This window comes from Monodon monoceros, unplaced genomic scaffold (assembly GCF_005190385.1).
Source record: "Monodon monoceros isolate NGI ecotype Baffin Bay Population unplaced genomic scaffold, NGI_Narwhal_1 Super_Scaffold_21, whole genome shotgun sequence".
Taxonomy (NCBI): Eukaryota; Metazoa; Chordata; class Mammalia; order Artiodactyla; family Monodontidae; genus Monodon; species Monodon monoceros.
The window spans coordinates 60,997,555-61,019,637 of NW_021703778.1; the positions used below are offsets into that span (position 1 = coordinate 60,997,555).

Below are 22,083 nucleotides of genomic sequence, written 5' to 3' on the forward strand. Positions count from 1 at the left end.
GCGAACTCATCAGTGGTTATAAGAACAGGTTCTGGATTCGATCTGCCCGAATGCATTTTCTCCTACCTGAACTTGGACGAGTTCTTCAGTCTACCCAAGCGCCAGTTTCTTTGTCTTTAAAATGGCGATAAGGATAGTATCCACCTCCTAGAGTTGTTAAAAGGTTGAAATTTCATGTCAAGGACTTGACACAGGCAAGGGTCGGCAAAACTTTTCTGTAAAGAGCCAGATAACAAATGTTTTAGGCTTTGGCCACAAGTCCTGACACAGCTTTTGTAGCACGAAAGTGGCTGTGAACAGTGTGCCCCTGAATGGGCGTGGCGGTGTTCCAGTAACACTTTATTTTTAGTAACAGGCTGTCCTGTGCCGATCTCTGGCTTAGCACGGTGCCCGGCACGTAGTGGGTTTTAGTAAATGCCAGCCATCCACGAAGTTGGGAGCTGCGCCTTGACCCTGTTTCCCATGCTCACCTGTTCTGTGTCTTTAACAGAACATCGAGGTCCTGGCCAGTCGGAGCAGCACCGCAGAGCAAACCCAGGTCGGGCCTGAGATGCGCGCTAAGGCTCTGCAGGAAGAGAACGAGAAGCTGCGGGAAAGCATCCACGAGCTGGAGCGCACTGTCGCTCGGCTTCAGAGGCAGGTTGCTGACCTGCAAGGTGACGAGGCCAAAGCGAAGGAAATGCTCAAGAAGTACCAGGTGAGGCTCGCTGGACCCCGAGCCCAGGCTTGGCAGTGTCGGATCCTTCTTTCCTATGTGACGAAAAACACAGCGACTGGAGAAGCAGAAAGGGATTTATTATCATAATGGAGTAGGAAAGGTCAGGGCAAGCGTGATCATCTCCTCTCTGTAACCCATCGCTTCTGTTCCTCTCTGCATGGCAGTAATGGGAGATGGGCTTCTAGAGCGGCCTAGAACGGGGCTGACAGAGTCAGGGTGGGAGGCACAGGTGCAGGCACGGGAGTCCCCGTTTGCCCAGACATCAGACGTGCTCAACCTTTTGACACTGAGCAGAGGCCTCCGAACACCCAAAAAGGCCATCTGAACACTACCGTCGGGCCCGCTCTCACTCGTGACTGTTTATTCTTTTTTTAACAGTTGGTTGACGGTTTCTGAAGTCATGCAAGTCTTAACAAACCAATTACCTGGTTTGCCAGATCTCTAGAAGTGGGAGGCTGTTAGCAAGAGACACGTACTGACGGCTGTGAGAGATGGCAGCTGACAATAAAAAGGGACAGGAGAAATGTAAAGGGGAGGTGTATTCTCACAGAGCTTCCCCAGATGGTCGTCCATCAGTATCACCTGAAAAGCTTTTTTAAAACTGTGTGCTTGAGTCCATTCAACACCTGTTGTTTCTGGAGCTCCAGTGCTAAGGGTGGATATTTGTATTTTCCCAAAAATCATCTCAGATGATTGATGGGGATGTTCACCTCTGGTTAAGTATGGAGCTGCAGACAGGCACACACATCTGTACGGCTGTTGTGTCCTGTCGTGGGCCCGTGACAGGTGCACTGTGACTGCAGCCTCTGCTGGCTGTGTCTGTGGATGTCCCCTGCATGCCTTTCATGCCACCAAGTTAGCTTCCTAGGCATAGCACACATCTGAGTGTACACTGACCCCGTGTTTCATTGTAGGGAGAAACTCGGCAATTAGAGGAGGCCCTTGTGCATGCAAGAAAAGAAGAAAAAGAAGCAGCGTCAGTCAGAAGGGCCCTGGAGAGTGAGCTGGAAGACGCTCAGGTAAACTCTGAGGGCTGTTGTCTTTAATCCCCCACAGAGGAAGTTCGAGAAGGAAAGTCAGAGGGACGTGTACAGATCGCCATTGGTCCTGTCCTTCCAGGCGGCTCCTTTCATAATAATAACCGTCCTGGACTTCAGACTATCTATCTAGACCAGTGGTTCTTAACTGGGGGACATTTGGCCATGTCTAGAGATGGTTGTCACAACTGGGGAGATGCTACTGGCGTCTAGTGGGTGGAGGCCAGGGATGCTGCTAAACATCCTACAATGCACAGGAGAGTCCCCATAGCAGTGAGTTACCCAAATGTCAGTAGTGCCAAGGTTGAGAAATCCTGCTGTAGACATTAAAGAGCCTGACAACTTTCCAAAGATAAAATATGAATTGTGTGAGGAAGGCCGCCAGAATTGGTCCCCAAGGCAGTGTAGAGTCAGCTCTGTGGCAGAAGCCAATTTCCTTTCTCCTCCGGGCCAATAGACTCCTCAGAGTGCAGTCCTCCAAGATGGCTATTAAAAAGAGCAGGAGAAAGTCATTTCCTTGAAACTAGATAGCTATCTCTATTCAAAATAGGCAGGTTCCTGGAAAATTAGGTTTTCCCATTTGAAGGTTAGAAAGCCTGAAGTACATTCTTTAAAAAAAAAAAAGTCTGCACTGAGGTTCTAAATAGACTTTGCACAGTGACCTCAGCGTGATCCAGGTGTGTCCCTCCTTCTACCTGCTCTGGGGTTTTAAAGAACCAGCAGCATCAAGCATCCCTCAGGCGAGCTTACGAGGAGGTAAAAGCCAGTGCTTCTGAGCAGTTGTCTTAGAGGAGGCTGTTAAAGTTTTCCCTTAGGACTTGCTTGTCTGTAAGGATAGGTCGGCGAGGGGCAGCCCAGCAGCCAAAGTGCAGGGTTTAAATCTCCGAGCTAGTTGGGCACAGAAAGAGAGGAAAAACATTTGTACTCTTCAGGGGCAAAAGTGTGCGCCTTTGTGTCACGTCCACACCAGGCACTGGGTGCAGCTATTACAGGCTCTGTCTTTATCATCTTTTGGTCAAACCAGAAAGTTTCACACAGAAGGAAGTGGTTCAGCGCTGTGAATCTGCAGCTCAAAGCTAATTCAGCGGAGACAACAGATGATGGCCTCAAGGTCTAAAGATCTTAATGTAATCGCCACCCACCCCCCATCTCTGGCTCACCATCCTTGCCTTGGAAATTATCCCTGACCTGTTACTTTTTGTTCAGGCCTGTTTTCCCAGTGGTGCTGAGATGGGGAGGGTGCTTCGTGCAGTGCGTGGCTGTGCTAGCCACTGGCAGCATAATCCAGCAAGAATTTTAAGAGGCTCCAACAGTCTCACCATCATTATCTCAATTATCTGGTCTCAAAAGCAGTGCTATGAGGGACTTCCCTGGCGGTCCAGTGGTTAAGACTTCGCCTTCCAGTGCAGTGGGTGTGGGTTTGATCCCCATTCAGGGAGCTAAGATCCCACGTGACTTGCAGTCAAAAAACCAGAACATAGAACAGAAGCAATGTTGTAACAAATTCAATAAAGACTTTAAAAATGGTCCACATCAAAAAAAAATCTTCAAACAAAAACCAAAAAAAGTCGTGCTATGAAAAGTGCACCATCACTCAAAAATACTTTGCTTTTTCTCAGTTTGGGAACCAGATAGTCATTCCTTTAGTTCGATAACTTTTTCTGCATGCTTCTCCCAAAGCTGGCAACCGAAGGGAGCTTAACCCTTAGAGTAAGAGGAGAGAGTAGCCAGGTTTTTTTCCCCGTCACATAAGCATTTTACATCTCAAAATCTTTGTGCCTTTAGCAATCTGTTGCATCTTCGTGGATGATAAATATATTTCTTTACATAGTGGCTGAAGACCATGTGAACTTAGGTCTGATTTATTATGACTCAGTCAGACAGTGGCAGAGGTTCTTAAAGGGGATGCCGTTCTTGGTTTGCTTCAGCCCTACCACTTGGTTGAGGGTTGTGCCGCTGTGTAGATCTACCTGAACTGCATTCATGGCAAAGACATCTCTGATTCCCTTGAGAAATGGCTTCTGCAGATGGGGAAGCCATAGTTCTTTCCTTCAGGGAGGGATAATGATATATTCCTCTGTATGCCTGCACCTCCCACCCTGTGTATTGAGACCAGAAAAGAAGAAAGCCCCCATGCTTGTGTGGCATGGGCTCTGAGGAGACTGACTTCCTTCTGATCAAACCTCTCATTCCTTTAAGCGCTTTGGCTCACCTGCCACTTGGTTATCGTTAATACCGGGACCTTGCTCAACCGTATAGTGAAAGGCTTTGCATCCACTGAGATAATGGTCCCCAAGCTCAAGGGCACTCACTATACGTCCACCAACCTTGTGTTTTGGATTCTCCGACCTGATAAATTTTCCTCAAATTTTTGTCCCAGTGTTAGTCAATGGCCTTGTCTGGCTGGTCTTGGAAATACAGTCACTGTAGCTATAGAGCATTTCACACCTAACTCCTAAATGCAAAGTTGCCAAGTTGGCTGCTTTTCGTGTGAATTTGGGACATACTTTCTCAGCATGGACATATTGCCACACATTTCTTGAATCACTGAAGAGGCAGAGCATTGTTTAAACAGCATTTCTAAACTTTAGAGTATGTTAGAATTATCTGAGTAACTTTCAGATGCAAATGTGTGGGCTCCACTCTAAGAAAAATTGTGATTCCATCAGAGCAGGCTAGATTTTGCATTTTAAGTAAGCAGTCCACCACCCTTGCCCGGTGATTCTGATATAAGAAATCTTTAGATCACTTTTGGGGATAGGTGTGAATTCTCAACCACTGAGTTTTTATCATATGCCTAATAGTGAATCTGGACTGTGAGGCATACTGAGATAGGAAATCTATTTCTTGCCTTTACAGATCTTACTACCCTGCAATAGAGGCAAGCATGCAAGAAATGTTTTAAAAATAATTTAGCGAAATTACTATTCTAGGCAAATGTGTATGTTGGGACAGGGGGTGTTGGCCAGGCCCCAGGCTCAGAGTGGAGGAGTCTGGGGTGTCTCCAGTGACACAGGAGAGCAGAGCCAGTGTGGAGGGGTGGTAGGGGAGCCCTCCCCGAGCCAAGGGTGAAACAGAAGTGCACTCACCACGTGGAGGTTGAATGGAGCCGAGGCTGGCTTGTCTGCTGGGCTGGGGCCCCTGGGATTGGGATCCAGAAGAAAGAAAAAGAGAGGCTGGGGGATCTGCAGGGGCAGGGGTTGAGCTGGATTCTGGCGGTTCTATGGGAAGGTGTTGATGTCCTTCTGTATTTCTTTTGTTCAAGAATTGACATTTTGAGGTACATGTTCCTGAGAGCTTTCTCCCACATGAAGGAACCAACCATACCTTGCTTACCTTACCCTGTGGGCAGCTTTTTGCCCCCAACACCACTAAATCAACCACAGACACAAGTCCCGGGGGTTGACCCTCCCTCTGGTGTGTGTCCGGCTGGACCATAGTGAGACTCACTCCTGCTAATTGCCCCCCACTGAACTCCCGATTACCTTTCTTTTACCACCTTCTTTCCCCAGCTGCTTTTGTTGACATTGGTTCCCTGCAGCAATCAACTTCAGCAGCCCAGCTCTGCCGGCTGTTTCTTTGAGCGCAGCCCTCCACAGGTGGCGTTTTGGCCCCGGGCCATGTGGCTGGCCAGCAGAGCTGTTCCAAAGCTTTGCAAATCAGGAGTGCCTGAAGTGCTTTGTGAGTGTTTTCAAAATGCCTGAGTTACTGCACGTGACAGCAGCTTGTAAACTGTTAAGCACTGTACAAATATAACCATTGTCCTTATACAGCCTCTGCAGGGACACAAGACTGAGTAGGTCCTAAGCAGTACTTGTACTAACCCACATTCAGCCCTCAGTGCCTGATACCATTTTTCTTATGATCTAGCTCCTGTTTGGGTCATGCTCCCCCATTCTGAGCTGTGCCCCTTCATGATATCCTTATGCCAAAGGCCTTAAAGACTCAGCCATTTCAAGAAGCCACTATAATCTTCCAAAGATATTTTAGGATTTTCTTTTTAGAGTTGCATGATTTTTACGTAAAGGACATCAGTCTGTATAATGTTGTGAGATGAGAGCCTCAGAGGAACCCAGGGGAAACATCACACCCAAGATGGTACATTTTTTAAGAAGTACTAGTATTTGGTGCTGATTCACTAAATAACCACTCATTTGTACTTTTCCTGACTAGTGTTTCTTCCGTTTAATACCTTCTGTCCATCAGGTTCATCAGCTTGTGGATTGCCAAATTCCTTTCCTTCTATGTGTGAGTCCAACCCATGGATTCTGTTGATTATAACTCCCCCTACCCAAGTGGACTCTTGGCCCATGGGATAATGTTCTTTTTACTTACAGATTCATTTTTAGCTATTTTAATTGTGAGAATCATCTGCATAGCAGAGAAAATGCTCGAACATTAGGTGCAGTGCTATCTGTCCCAGGATGTCAGTTGCCACATGGGTTTAAGTTTGTCTGATGTATAACTTTACCTCAGTTTTCAAGCATGAGTTCTGTCAGGTTTTTGGACACTATCCTGAATCACCACCTGCAACAGCCTTGGCCGTTTGCTGTATTTCTGTAATGCATCCTTCGTCTGTCCTTCATTCCTGCGTATGTCTCTGGTTAAATCAACTTTGCGTCTTGGTCCCTGGATTGCAGAGCCGACAATGTCCTTGTGTCTCTGTGATGGCTTTATTTTGATCCTTTTTGTTATCACTGATGTAGCAGGTCTGATTGCTTTGTGGTGTGGCTGTGAAACTCCCTCTGCCACCTGTTTCTGTGGCTGACCTGGTAGGTAGGTGATAGCACTGTCCTTTCCCTGCCATCTGCAGAGAAATCTGAGTCAGGCCACCCAGGAGCAGAGGCAGTTGTCTGAGAAGCTAAAAGACGAGACCAAGCAGAAGGAGCAGTTAAGGAGACTGAAGGGTGAAATGGAGAACGAGCGATGGCACCTTGACAAGACCATCGAGAAACTGCAGAAGGAGGTGAGGGGTAGGAAGAGGGGAGGGAGAGGAGGAGGGAGAGGGCGTGTGACCCAGCCCCCCCCGTAAGGGCCTGATAGAGCTGAGGAGACCTGCAGTGTGTCTCAGCACACATGTGTCAGGGATTTGCAGCTCCCGGGAAGCAGCTCTTCGGACTTGTTGATAATCCCACTCACAGGGGAACTGGTTTAGAAAATGCCCTCTGGGTCCTGGGCCCAGCTGCTCTCAACAGCTGCCCGAAGAAGCCTGGCACGTCACTGCAGACTTCACAGATGTAACCTGAATCAGAACCTCTGTCTTTGTGCGTCATCTGTGTACTTGCACCTCTCTTTCTTGTGCAGGAGTATGAAAGGCAGTTTTGAAGCCCAGTAGTTGCTGCTCCTCTGCCCTAAAACACCCAGAAGGGAAAAGGCACAGAGCTGATGGAGCCACCCTGAGTAGCTGCCATTTTTTTGACACCTACTGTGTGCCAGTCATTTACCAGCTATTTTTCTTTTTTCTTTTTTTACATTTTATTGGAGTATAATTGCTTTACAGTGGTGTGTTAGTTTCTGCTTTATAACAAAGTGAATCAGTTATACATATACATATGTTCCCATATCTCTTCCCTCTTGCGTCTCCCTCACTCCCACCCTCCCTATCCCACCCCTCCAGGTGGTCACAAAGCACTGAGCTGATCTCCCTGTGCTATGAGGCTGCTTGCCACTAGCTATCTACCTTACGTTTGGTAGTGTATATATGTCCATGCCTCTCTCTCGCTTTGTCACAGCTTACCCTTCCCCCTCCCCATATCCTCAAGTCCATTCTCTAGTAGGTCTGCGTCTTTATTCCTGTCTTACCCCTAGGTTCTTCATGACATTTTTTTCCTTAAATTCCATATATATGCGTTAGCATACGGTATTTGTCTTTCTCTTTCCGACTTACTTCACTCTGTATGACAGACTCTAGGTCCATCCGCCTCACTACAAATAACTCAATTTCGTTTCTTTTTATGGCTGAGTAATATTCCATTGTATATATGTGCCACATCTTCTTTATCCATTCATCTGTTGATGGACACTTAGGTTGCTTCCATCTGCTGGCTATTGTAAATAGAGCTGCAATGAACATTTTGGTACATGACTCTTTTTGAATTATGGTTTTCTCAGGGTATATGCCCAGCAGTGGGATTGCTACCAGCTATTTTGTATCTAACTAGAATTCCGTCTCTATGTATTGTTTTAATCTTGACAACAGCCGTGCAAGGTAAAGATTATGGTTTCAGTATTTTTAACGAGTACACTGCAGAGGCCCAGAGAGAGTAGGTAATGCCCCAGCCATGTAGCTGGTAAGTGGCAGAGCGAGGATGTGACCCAGGACCATGGATCTAGCTCCAGAGGATGTGCTTGTTCACACCTCCATGCTACTTCCAAGTTAGAGGAGACTAATCCTGGGCAGATCACGACCAGGTACTTTGCAGTCTTTGGGGTGGGGTGCTACAGAAGAAAGCAGAGGAGACGTGTTGAGCTGGGATGCAAACCTAGCTCCCTGGCCCCAGATGGAGCATTACAGGGTGGGCTCTCACCCATGTCACTTCTTCCAGATGGCTGACATTGTTGAGGTGTCCCGCACATCAACGCTGGAGCTCCAGAACCAGCTGGATGAATACAAGGAGAAAAATCGCAGGGAACTTGCAGAAATGCAAAGGCAGTTGAAGGAGAAAACTCTAGAGGCAGAGAAGTCCCGTCTGACTGCCATGAAAATGCAGGATGAGGTAATGCCTGGCCAGAGCAGTTCCTGGTTTACCCGTGTTCAGAATATCCTTCAAGACTGCTTTGAAACTCTTCTAGGAGAAGCTTGGGGTAGATCCTTAAGACAGCGTTTGTGCTTGATTCTCGGGATGGTTACTTTGGGGCAGATGGCATTCTAAGACACAGAGGACCCAGGGCCTCTGAGGTTAAGTGGACACAGCTTTAGTTTGACCATTTTTGTGATTAATCCAAGATCTGCCTAAAAAGCTTAGCTGCCATTGGTGGAGCACCAGTAGTGTGCCCAGCTGTGTCTGAATGATTTATATGTATCATTGTTTTAATTTAATCTTAGAACAGGGATTATAATAACTAATTTTTCTTTTTTTTGCCATTCGTTTAAAATTATATATATATAGACTTTCATTGCCATGGGAGTGGTGGGTAAGAGTTTCAGAACAACAGAAAAACAGAAATCTTCAGGAATTTATGAATACTGAAATTATTAAAACATATTCTTGGTTTTATATGTAAGAATAATAGGGCGAAGTAACCCAAATGTTAGCTTCCTTCAGTCTGGACTTCTGAAGAACTGTGTGTAATAAAGGGAATGTTTTTGATTATTTTAATGGAAAGCTGAAGGCTCTAAAATGCAAGTACAGTGTAAGCTGATTTCTGCTCTGTCTCTTGCCAGCTGCATGACATTGAGCAAGTTACCCCAATTTTCTGAGCATCTGTTTCTCCCTCTTTAAAAGTATACAAAGTAATAATGATTTAGTAATTAAATGAGGTAACATGTGAGACTATATGGCAGAGGGTCTATATATCCTGGACACTGATATTAGTTTTTTGTTTTTTAATTCTAAAGCTTGCTTTTTTTTTTTCATAAGCAGTGCCAAGAGCACTAAGATTCCACAGGAAAACAAATTTTTCTTCAAAAAACAAACTTTTATTATCTTTGATGATCAAAGGAAGGCCGCCCATGAGTCAGCGCTGAAACTGTGTGAAAGAACAATGGATATTTATTACAGGCTTCTAGAATACTTCTGAAAGGACCCTGGTAACAGATCCCCTCTGGTTTAGGGTCTTAGGATACAGGACTCCTAGTAAGAACTGAAATTAGCATATCGACAGCACAGTTCTCTGGCCCTGAAGAAGAATCATTTCTACAGCAATTGGGTGGGAGGATTCTGATACTTGCCGGAATGCAAACACCTGGTGTCCTGTTTTGATTTCAGAAAATCAGTGTCACGGTGACCCCTGTAAAGTGCTTTCCCTTGGTTTTTGTGTAATTATTACTCTGCTAGAATCTTCGGGTAGGGAGGAACCTTAGAGACCCTCTAGTTAGATAAGGAAACTGAGATCCAGAGAGATTAGTGAAGGCCAGATAGAGACCAGTGTTGTTTGTAAAAGGGCAGTGACTCCAAAAAGGATCCCTTATGATGAAAACAGAGCCGGCACTTCCTAGATTTTCTCAGCGGTCTAGCCCTGTGAGGCACTATTTCCATTTGCATGGCAGAAACAGACACCTCATTAGTCTAGAAGGAAACTGCAGTCAGACACCACCCTCAGTCAGGATGGTGAAGTCATGGAGTCGTTTAAAACAAAAATGAATTAATAAGCCAAGGTCACTTGGGATCCTTGAGAAACTCAAGCTCAACTCTGTTCACCACCCTCCACCACATTTTGGTTGAGCTGAGTTAAAGCTCTCAGTAAATAAAAAAGCTGCAAGGGTCCATCCACCCTAAGCGCTGTAGTACTGCCTCCTTTGCTTTGAGAGAAATAGGCATTTTACCCGTTCTGCCTTTGGCATAGGGCTAGAAAAGTTCTGATGAAGGTCATCGTTAGAGAATTAAGACTTAGAGTTCACTGTTCAGTTTATTTTCTAAATCCCACTTAGCAAAGAGCAGCTTCAACTACTTAAAGGTAGCACTAGTAGGTTCAGAAGCTATTTACTTACTCATGATTCCAGACACTGTACTGTTCTCTTGTACATATCCTTATTGAATACTCTTGGTATGATGGAGCCCTTGCTAGATGTTAGGAGGGATCTGCTGGGCGTCGGAAGGTAGGAATGCGCTGGGCATTGGGGAAGGAAGGGTGAGCTGTACCATTACCTGTCAGTCTTTCTGACCCATGTTCTTTTGGGGGTATTATCTCATTTGAGTCTCACGACAGCTTTGTAAGGTAGGTTTTATATTTATCCCAATATTGCAAGTCAGGAAACTGAAGCACAGAGAATTTTTTTAAAGACTTTTCTTTTTGGAGAGATTTTTTTTCATGCTCTGGAGTACCTCTGTATCCAAAGAATGTCTCGTCATCCTTTTTCCATGGGATGATTTTCACTTCGTGCTTTCACTCAGTCACCACCAAAACCAGACTAGGGCCTTTATCTGGAGATGTCTTCTTTAAGACTGCTGTTTTCATAGAAATTTCAGGTGTTCCTATCAGCCTCCAGGAGAGGAACACAGTTCCTAGTCTTCCTTCTGGGCTTCCTAAAGTAGCCTAACCTATTGGGTCCCCAAAAAGAGTATCTTTGAGACTTTCCCAACTTTTCCGTGAAGATCACCCCCAAAGGCTGGTACTCTTTCATGAAGTTTGCCACTTGCTATCGTATACTCCCTGAAGGAAATTAACCCTTGGTGTATTCAATTCCTATGACTGGGCTTTCGCCTGCTACCCTATACCACCTCCAGGAGGGAAGGAAGTTGAGAACCAAACAGCCTCAGGCTTCACCGAATCAGTCCACAGAGATGTTTAAGGAGTACCTTCTGTGTGCTGAGTTGCCTAGTTCCCTTGGGGAGATTGCAGAGGAGTGGAAAACACAGACAACCCCTTGCGAATCAAAGCTGTCGGTTGCACTTTCTTCAAAGCTATTAGTTCAGTGCCACCTTGTGGAGGAACAAAACACTGTAAATTATGACAACTGATAACATTCTGCTTAGAGAGTAGTGGTTTTCACTTAATTTACATGTTTATATTAATAGATTTTGTGCCTGCAGGTTGCTGTGGGGTCATGATTTTAGCTTTTATCTTCCCCCAGCTTTAAACCTCTGTTGAGAGGAGCCTGATACGGGTGGGTGATAGATTACACTCTGGGAGGCTCTTACTTAGTTCAAGGGCTTTCGGGTATCTTCAGCCATGACCTACAACAATATTTGCTTGTACTACTCTGATACTTTTTTCTGTTATATTTAACGCTGGCCAATATCTACTGAATTGAATTTATAACCCAATGGGTTGCTCTCTGTAGCTGGAAAAGCGGCTTCTTTTTACAGAAGAGGAAACTGAGGCCCAGAAGAAGGTGGCGCTTGCTCACGGGCTTCTGAACCCCAGTGGAGTGTGGGGGCCGCCCAATTCTCTTCGGGGTCAGCCTGCACATTGACGAGATCTCTGTGCTCCTGACTTGCCGGGATAAGCACCCTAGCCCCTCTTCATTCCAGACGCGTCTGTTGGAGGAAGAGTTACGGGACTACCAGAGAGCTCAGGAGGAAGCACTCACGAAAAGGCAGCTTCTGGAGCAGACGCTTAAGGACCTGGAGTATCAGCTGGAAGCCAAGAGTCACCTCAAGGATGACCGAAGCCGACTCATCAAGCAGTTGGAGGTTTGTGGGCGGCGCGGGTGTGGGACTCGAGGGAAGCAGACTTTCCGCTCACGCCTCAGCCTTTGGGCAGTCTTTGGCTTTTTTTCTCTTGAACAGCAAGACCGTAAAAGTCATTTCTTGATTTGAGGAAGAAGCTAGTAGTTTGTAGACTCATAAGACATCAGAGCTGGAAGGAATGATGGAAATAATCAGACAGTGCTCAAGGCCAGGGAGAGAGAGCTGGAATTTAAAATCAGTGGAATTCCTGATTCAACTTCGCAAATCAATAGAAATAACTTTTAAAACCTCCAGGGGACTTAGTAGCAGTTTATATCCAGGGAGTGATGTTTCAACCATTAAAGATTTTATTAGATGGGCCCTTTTAGAGGCTTAGAATTACCTGGTTAGGGTGTCATGCCCCGCCGCCGCCCCCCCCCCCCCCCCCCCGCTAGATTGCCTTGTGTTTTGCTGATGTCCTGGTTCTAATCTCATTAGGGGAGGTCATTTTAAGTCAAGCTAAGGTCAACCCAGGTAACTAGGAAGTGATTATTCTAGGACCCAAACAATCTGGTTAAACACAAGCTAAAGCCTCGTCAGGCAGTGACGTGAGAACCTTTGGCGTAATGACCCTTGGCCTGACCCCCTGAAGTCTCCTGCTGGGTTCTGTACAGTACAGATTATAGGCAAGAAGAGAGCCCTGCGAAGAGGTGCTTTTAGGCAAACGTTAGGTTGCCAGATCATCTCCTTCTAGAGTATTCTGACTAAAAAGAACATTTCCTTTTACTAACTCAAGGTGTAGAAGCCATGGTATAGCTAAGCTTCATTTGCCCCTCTGCAGTATTTGAGCTATTTCTCCATTAATTATAAAATGAACAGCTCTCAAGATCCCACCCCTGTGCGGCACACCCGAGGGTGCTTCCTCCCTAAGAGGCGGCTGGCAGGACTGTCTTGTTGGGACTAATATCTTGCTTGTTCCTTTACTAACACTTAACAGATGAATTCTCAGACTCAGGAGCTCTCTCAATAAAGGCGATTGTCTGTAAACTCAGAAACTCAGGTGACTGTCGTATGTAAATGCGGTACTTGTGGATCTTTGGTGATTCTGAGTGACACTGGCCTTGGAGGGGTCAGGAACCACTGAACAAACAAGGAGGTTTGGTGCAGGACCCAGCTGTTCTGAGTTGGTTTTTGGGACTTTGGACTCCTGGGAGAGAGCTTTCTGGGTTCTCTGTAGATTTTGCTCACAACAGGGAAAGCATTCACAGACATTTAGTCATTCACGAGTTCTGTTTTATTTTTGGTGCATACGGAGGCTTGTCAGCCAACTTTGACAATCGCAGAGACAATATTTATGTACAGATGCTGCAGGCTCACATAGAAACTCGTAATGCTGATTGCTTTTAGTGTGTCTGGCTCATGGCTCTGACTTAATCCAGACATATGACACGTTGGCTGGTGGCAGGAGAAACACATGTACAAACCCCACAGGCCCCCAGTTCGAGGTGGGGTGGTTTGTGTTCGAAGCCTCTTTTTTTTTTCTTTTGGTACACAAAGCTACTTTGAAGTACTTTTAATACTCAGTGATGTTAAATTAGGGAGGCTGAGGAAGATAGAAATTACTCTTCTTCTGTGAATATTCGGTTTAGCAGAATGGGCTGGCACTGTCTTTATGTTACTCTGATGGGGATTTGGGAGTGCATGGTGCTAAGTATATGAGGTTCCCTAGCAGAAAAAGGCAGATGCAAAAGGCTGTTCCAGACTCTATTCCTGGGAGGGTCTTGGGAACCCTGAGCAGGAGAGAGGAAGAACATTGTCCTGAGTTGAGAATATTTAGAGGAGTGTGCCTTGGACGATATCTTGGTTTCCACATTGTTTTTTAACAGATACCTGTTAAGCTTAGGTAGATATTTGTAAAATTACTGATTCATAAGGAAAAAAAAAGGCTTGAAGGAAACATGCTAAAATACCCTCAGTGCTTGTTAGGGTTTGGGGTAATATTGTTTTCTCCTTTTATGTACTTTCTAGATGCACAATTATATCTTACATTATAAAAGCAATAAAACCCAGTTTTAAAAAGATGTACTTTGCACAGTATGAGAAAAAGACACATCTTTCCTCCAAACTCTAATGCATGGTGTTCAGCTCTGGTTTGCCCTTGGGGTTGTCCTTCCACAGGGCAGTCCTTGCTCCTAAAAACTTGGTCAGTGCAAGTTAAATAGGCTGTGTTTGTGACTTCTTTCTTAGGACAAGGTGTCTCAACTGGAGATGGAGCTGGAAGAAGAAAGAAACAACTCGGATTCGCTGTCTGAGAGGATCACTCGGGGCAGGGAACAGGTACTGTTCTGTAGTTGAGTGGTGAGTGGATCACCCTGCATGAAAAAGGAAATGGGAGAGGTTAAACCTGAGGATTCAGCTGGAGGAGGGAGAGAAAGTCCCTGGCTGATGGAAAGGATGGAAGGGAAGGTGGGGTCAGTCACTAAGAGGGAGGTGTAATATATAACATGGAGCATATAGAGTGGAAGTTTCCAGAGTGGTTATGTATAACAATGTATTAGTCACAATAGGCAAAGTGCTTTTAGAGCTGAGGCTCTAAGAATCATTAGTTTAACAAGCAATCATGAAATTTGGTAGCTACCACTGTATTAGTGCCATGGGAAGTAAATGATATGTCCCCGTGCCGATGCAGGGGACATGGGTTCGTGCCCCGGTCCGGGAAGATCCCACATGCCGTGGAGCGGCTGGGCCCGTGAGCCATGGCCGCTGAGCCTGCGTGTCCGGAGGCTGTGCTCCGCAACGGGAGAGGCCACAACAGTGAGAGGCCCGCGTACCGCAAAAAAAAAAAAAAAAAAAAAAAAAAGAACTTTGCCAGCAAATTAGCAATACATACACCTGTGAGGCATCCACAGTACAGGAACAGTACCTTGCAAGTGAGTGCTTTTTGCAGTTTTCGAATGACAGGAGTTTCACTTATATTTGATCCTTATAGGAACACTGGGAGGCAGCCAGGGATCGTTCACACTGTCCTCACATTGTGCATAATGGAACTAATTTCCCAAACTACACTTGGGATAATCCCAGGGTTTTGAGGGTTTGTTTCCATTTTTTAATTAAAAAAAAAAAGTTCAGAGTGCCCGAGTCATATCCTGGAGATGGGGTGTCACATCACTAGAAAGTGGTAGCACCATTAGCTGGTTACCATGTCCCCACTGCATGCCCAAACCATTTGACAGATAAAAATGTGGAAATATTATGGGACAAGGATTCAGAACATTCAGTGGTGGTTTTACAGAGAGTTTGTATTCACTAATCTCAGCCTTTTATTTACATGATACCTTTGGATACCTATAGAAACCTCTGATGGGATGTCCTTTCAATGACAACTTATTTTTACGCCCAGCTCCTGAAAATGGTGCCAGTAAAACTGTACATTTAATAGACATTTAGAAAGCTCTTCACCTTTTGATTTGCTTTGGGCACTTTCTTAATTAGACAATGAAAACAAAACCTAAGAGCCTTGGATGGTACTGAGTATAATTTAGGAAATTATCTGTGTGAAGGATTTAAATAAAAAGTCTGAAATACAAATTAATACAAAATTAATATGGAATCTTCCCACTTTCCTCTGCTCACCCTTCTCCTTATTCATATGTACCACCTTTCGCACACTTTGGGATGACCAAGAACTGGAGCTTCCAGCACTTAGGGACAATGCTGTTCTAGGCTGGTAGCCCCTGTTCAAAGTTGAAGGTGAATCACTGGCTTCGTTTCCATCTGCCTTTGCTTCCCTATTGACAGCTTCTTTGCAAACAGGTCAGATTCTGGTGCTCCTTTGCTCCTGAGAGTGAAGGAAATTCCAAGCAGAGGCTCCATCCACCCTCCCAGTGCACTTGGGTTCTGCCTACATATTTCAGTCCTGTTTACGGTGCTAGTATCATTCCTCTGGAGGGGTGGCAGCCCACCTGACCTGAGCTGCAAAAGTTTAGAGAAAGACCTTCATGGAAACCTGAAGTTCGGGTGGAGAGCCCAACCTTGACATTTGAGACCTAATAGTTCTTAGTAAAGTCTGCATTTTCTCAGTTCTCCTGCTGGTATAGAAGCTGCTTTGTTAGGAATTCCTGCCGGCCTGGCTAAGGTGCCCCCTTACCACAGGGCTTTTCAGGATCTGCTAAGCGTTGGTGATGATGCGAGAAGTGGCCCTGAATTTGTTTTGCTAATGCTTCTTGCAATTTAGGCAAGGAGGAGTAGTGGGGAAGTATGTCATCCTATCAATAACCAGGCAGTTAAAACAGCCTTCCAGACCTGAAGCAAAACACAGACAAACTGAACCAGAGATGGTTGCCTCCCTTGAGTCTGCTGATGGCCCAACACTAAGGAGGCCCATCACTTAGGTCTGTTTGCTTTGGGCCTCTTCTCTCTTCTTTCAACAGGATTTGTGGGTAATAGAACTGCTCTCTGTGATCTGCTCAAGGTTGAAAATATTTTCACTGAGCTGAGAACCTAAAGTAAGCCCGGGGAGGAAGTAGTAGAGGGGACGTGCTTGTACTCTGGGAAAGAATCCCTTGTCCAGCCTCCTGCACCAACCCCACGTAGCTCCAGGAAAGTCTCCGCCCCTCTGAGCGCAGCCTCTAAGATCTATGCAAAGGAGGCTGTTTGTCCAGGAGATTTCTGAAGTCTTTTCTGAATTCTCACACTGAAATGCTGTGAGAAGGTTTTATAAAATTAAGTGTCTGAGTCGCCCTTTAACTCTGTCATTCCCTCCCTGTGTCTGAGTTTATGTGCCTGAAAAGATGGGTTTCACAGATGTCTCTAGCCTTTTTGCTATATTTGTTCTATTTTCCTCGTCAGTTTTCTTTGTTCTCACTGCACTCTCTGGGGTAGGGAGGGTAAAGCCTGGTGTCTGTTAAAAGCGGAGAAATTGAGCATCGTGTTCAAACTGAGGTAGGAATTACGAAAACAATAAAACAAAACAAACCGCTGAGATGAAGTGGGGTCTCCTGATGGAGTGCTCTCTTCTGGCATGAGCTGCCTTTGGATTTCTGAGCAAGGGTAGAGAAAAGGGTTTGTCAAATATACCCGCCTTACAGGAAAGCATTTACTTCTCACTCAAAGTCAAGGTCAATCTGAGACTCGCTTCTTGCCTCTTAAAGTAAAGGTTCAAGAAAGGGCTCTGAGTGTAGACAGGTGGGCCTTGATTCTGAAGTTGTTTCAGTTCATTTAGGTTAACTTCTAGGGATGTACCGGCTGCCTTCCTGCCAGAATCAGAGAAATGGGAAGCTTCTAAACCTAAGACCCCTTCTCCGCCCCCTCACATGCTGCCCTGTGACACCTCCTCGCGGGAGATGTCTCTTAAGGAGCAGGAAATGGTGCCTGTCTGTCCTCTCCAACCTGATTTGTAGCATCCGGTCTGGATGTGCTGCAAACTGCCCTGAAAAGGGAAGGCGTGGGGAACTTTATGTTTTGGATCTTGGTCTCTTTAAATTAAAAAGTCAAAGATTGCAGCTCTTGTCTCTACTTAATCTCTGCATGCTCACAAGCTCCCTGTCTAAATCTTTTTTTTTTTTTTGCACCCTCTGAACATGTCCCATTCATTCTCCTAGTCTGAGTGACAGGGCTTAGGTGGGAAAACAGAAAAAGAGGTTTTCCGGTAATTTTAGTGAATGGCCTACCCCATTTACAGAATCTTAGATCTGGCGAGGACCTCCAGGTTCATTTCCCCAGACTTTCTGTGCAGTGCATGAGAGAGCCGAGGCCCAGAATCACCTGTGATCCAGCCAGGGTGCATGGCTGACCAAGGCAGGCACTGTGGTTGGCTTGAGGAGCAGAGGCTTGCCTAAACAATGGATAACTATCAAGAAAAAGCAGTGGGTACTAAATGCCAAGTGAAAGAGTCAGGCAGCTAAGCAGGGAAAGACCATGATAGCGAGGGTGACAGTGGGAGTTCTTAGGGGAAGGCTGGCCCGGAGCTGGCTTTGCGGAAAGGGTAAGATTTAGACAAAGTAAGGAATGGGAAGGGAATCCTAGATATGGTGGAGGGTGTGAGCAAGGATTGGGAGGTAGGGTCTATTTAGCATTTTCTGGAGCAACGAATGGACTGCTGTGCTTGGTTAGGTTTCTGGTGTCCATGAGGGAATCACGGGAGAGGCAGGTTGAGGGATTTTGAAAGGACTATACCCTGAAGGCAATGGGGAGCCTGGGAAGGTCGTTGAGCAGAACAGTGAAGCATACACAGTGTTCTCGAAGGGGATGGGAGTAAGGGCAGGAGAAAGGGGGCCTGAGTGAAGCCTCAGGTGGGCTGTTTCCAGGGACAGAGGACAGGAGAGGCGGTTGTGAGATCAAACATTCTGCCCTTTTCATGTGTTTGTTTCCACTTTCTCGTGCTTAACATCTGATGCTCAGTAAATGCTGGCAACGTTCTTTGTAAGTTCCCAGCCCTTCTAAGGCCTTCCTTTTAGATACACGCTCAGGATATTCTTTTTTTTTTTTTTAATTAATTTTTATTGGAGAAGAGTTGCTTTACAGTGTTGTGTTAGTTTCTGCTGTACAGCAAAGTGAACCAGCTCTATGTATACATATATCCCCTCTTTCTTGGATTTCCTTCCCATTTAGGTCACCACAGAGCCCTGAGTAGAGTTCCCTGTGCTGTACAGTAGGTTCTCATTAGTTATCTGTTTTGTACATAGTAGTGTATATATGTCAATCCCAGTCTCCCAATTCATCCCACCCCCCAGGATATTTTAAAGTTGAAGGAAATTTGAATGAAATAGTGGGTGCTATACTGGCTTTTGGTCTGTTTAAATCCGGAGAAATCCTTTTTCCTCTCCTTCCTCTAAAGCCATGTTTCCCTTTACGATATTTGCCGTCCTTACTGAGGGTTCTCCAGGTGCTGGGCGCTGTGCCCGTGCCTTGCATGCTTGCTCTTGTTGTTTTCAGGGCTCACGAGGCTAAGTGGCTGCTTAGCGTCTCGAGGCTTGTAAGAAGTGTGGAGCCAAAGCTCATCACCTCCCACCTGTTCCCATCATCCCAGCATCGGACAGTGAGGGTGGTAAAAACACCCCAAACGTTTGGGTCTCTGTGCCCAAGTTTAAAAATAATGCCACAGTGTCTCTTAATATGAGTGAGGATTTATTTTCACCTGATCCTCTCCTGACCCTCCTCCTGAGTCCAGGATTCAGATGGCCCAGCTTGGTGTTGCAAATGTGTCCCACAGGCTGATGTTCTAGCTCCTTGGGCACTGCTGTGTGACTGCTGGTGGCTGAGTGCTACAGTTAACAGTAGATCTGGGCCGAGATGGAGAGGTGTTCTCTTGCCCACGGAGGCCAGGATAGCCCAGCCCAGTGGAAGGACCATTTGTTCAACCCAGGGAGCCAGCAGGCAAGAGGAGAGCTGCCCTGTTGCCTTGGCAACTGCAGGGTAAATCCCAGTGGATAAAGTTGCAGGCTTCTGCAGTCATTTTCAGGAACTGCTCCCGAGTGGCTGGCTCACACCTGCTCCTCAGTCTGCACCAGGGGGATGCAACCACCAGAATACGGGCCTGGGAAATAAGGCTGCTTTGCAGTCAGCCCGTGAAAGATCAGAATGGGATTTCTTTCTTTCTTTTGTTTTTTCTTCTTTAATTAAAATGATCCTGGTCTCAGAACTGCCTCCTATTGTAAAGACTACTCAAAAACCCAATGTGTACAGTTGGTTAATAATACTTTTCCTTTCTTGTGACTGAGTATCACTTTTAGTACTAGCCAAGAGTGTGTGCTCACCAACCCCTTTACAGCCCAACGGTAAACACAGGTGATGGGGTTAAATATTATTACTAGCGATCATAAATATCTCTGGTTTTTCATTAACCCAGAAGGCAGCTGCTTCTAATCCTGAGAGCTGGCTCAGGTCACGGGTGCCTCTGACATAAACCCACTGGAATCTGATACTGTTATTTCCGATCAACGTGCTCAGGGTTTAGCATTCTTTCAATCCAGCTGTGATAACTCTTGCCTTCGGCTCCCCTTCTGTTTTTAATTCGACTGGAAAGTTTTTGTTTGGTCTACTTAGTATAGTTGAAGGGTAAACAGCAATGTAAAGCGCTAAGCTTACATAAAGAAATGTTTTCTCAGCCTCAGATTTACTTCCCTGGTCCAAAGGAGGAAGCTGGCTAAACCAGAGGCCATTTCTCTCTCTCTCTCTCTCTTTTTTTTTTTTTTGTCCCCAATGTGGGCTCAGGGTGAGAAGAGTCTGATGTGGAATATTCACGAGTCACGGGGCCATTCCTGGAGATCACAGTATTGAGGAACTCGACGGAAACACGTGTGGTTTATGGTGAAACCCACCCTTGGGGGTATTGTCCGTAACACCACGTGGTATTCCTTGTGTACGGCTCCGCATGATGTTTTTTAAAAATTTGTTCATTTCACACTTAATTTATTTTTTAAGTTTTTATTTTATATTGGAGTATAGTTGATTAACAGTGTTGTGTTAGTTTCAGGTGTACAGCTGGTGTATTTATTTTAGAATTCAGGGTCTGGCTCTCCTTTTTTGAAGACCTGAAGGAAGCCTATCATGTTTGCCAAAAAGACTGGAGGAAAATTGACTGTCCGGTGACAGTAACTGTTAAGTTTTATGGTCTCACATTTGTTCCTTCCTGTTCTTCACTCTGATTTATTTTACACTTGCATTTTAATAGCCATCTTTGGAGGGGATGTGGTGGGGTATAAATAATTACTGTTTTGCTTTGTTTTTCCTTTGGAGACTCACATTTGCCTGGGGCGCTCCTGGGAGGTCTTGAACCTGCAGGGACCTCCGGGATCCTGTTTGCTGAGTGCCCCTCTGTACTGGGAGGCTCATTTTCTGGCAGGATCCAGAATTTCCAGCCAGTAGCCCCGAGGGAGCAACACCTTGGCCGATGGCCGCTTCTTTAAGTTTGTCCTGAACCCCAGCCTGGGCCCAGTGCCGTGGACCCCTTGGCGATCTTTAAATCCCTCCACAGCGCTTCTCTGCCTCATGCCACTGGAGGTGCTTCTTCCTTTTAGGCTCCAAAGGCCCCCCCAGAACTCCTACTTCTAGGTTTTGCCCTTCACTGAGGGACCTGGGAGGTTGGCAGAGAAGGGAACGGCCGCCAGTCCTGAACCTCCCACCTGGGAGGTGGGGGTGGTAACGTCTGCCTCAGAGAGTCCTGGGAGAATTAACAGGCTCAGACGTGGACACTCGTAGTCACTCTGCACCTGTCGCCAGGGGCTCTTGGTTCTCTCTGTTTCCCTCCTGCTTCCTCAGGCCTGGAGCACAGTTGTGGAAGTCACTGCCTGCCTCCTCACGCAGTTGCTGAACAGCTGCCAGAGCCCCTGGACTCTGCCCCCACTGCCTTTTATTGCCTTCTGGTGGATTTTGGCCTCCCCCCCCCCCCCCCCCCCCCCACCGCCACCAGCGACTAAACTTCTCTCTTTCTCTCTTCCTCTCTCTCGACAAGCCTCCAGGTCTTCCTTATCCCTTAACTTTTGGGGAAATAATCTCCCTTCCCTTCTCTTTCCCTTCCTGCTGCCTCCTGGGCCTCCGAGCTACAGGAGCCTTCCCCCACGAGCCCTGGCTTACCGTCCCTCTCCTGGGTTCTCTCCCACTCCCGTGCTGCCCCCAGCGTGGGCCTGCATCCTTCCCTGAACAGTCTCCTGTCACACTCCCGTCCCGCTACAGTCCATCACCTGTAACTGTTTCCTCCTCAGTGATTCTCCCCCTCGGTCTGCTAACAGCTGTGGGCATCTGTCTTGCAAACCCCTTACTTGAGCTCTCCTCAGCCCTCGGCTCAGAGCTGTCATCTGTCACGCTACGGTTCTAGAGAAGAGGGGCTTCCCTGTCTCTCCCTTCTCTGCTGAGCCTTCCAGAGCCATCTTCCTGGCCAACCTAGACGCATCTTCCTCTGTCCTCACCCTTCTGGGCCTTTGCAGCAGGTCAGTGTCCTGGTTTTCTCCATACCTCCCCTAACGAAGTGGAGCGGGGCGGCCTTCCCAGGGCATGGTTCTCCTCATTCTTCATGCTCTTCTCCTCGGTGAGCTCATTTGTCCTGTGGCTTCAGCTGGCA

General features: G+C 46.3%; 1 protein-coding gene across 3 annotated transcripts in view; it reads left to right on the forward strand.

The window, feature by feature from the left end:
* The window catches only part of CGNL1 (cingulin like 1), a 154,132-nt gene that overhangs the window by 121,334 nt on the left and 10,715 nt on the right, over positions 1–22,083 (forward strand). For all 3 annotated transcript variants that reach the window (XM_029239141.1, XM_029239138.1, XM_029239137.1), the window contains exons 9-14: positions 491–697; positions 1,633–1,737; positions 6,569–6,721; positions 8,301–8,471; positions 11,889–12,050; positions 14,274–14,363. In XM_029239141.1, coding sequence (XP_029094974.1) covers positions 491–697; positions 1,633–1,737; positions 6,569–6,721; positions 8,301–8,471; positions 11,889–12,050; positions 14,274–14,363 — 888 coding nt within the window. The remainder of the gene's footprint in view (positions 1–490; positions 698–1,632; positions 1,738–6,568; positions 6,722–8,300; positions 8,472–11,888; positions 12,051–14,273; positions 14,364–22,083) is intronic.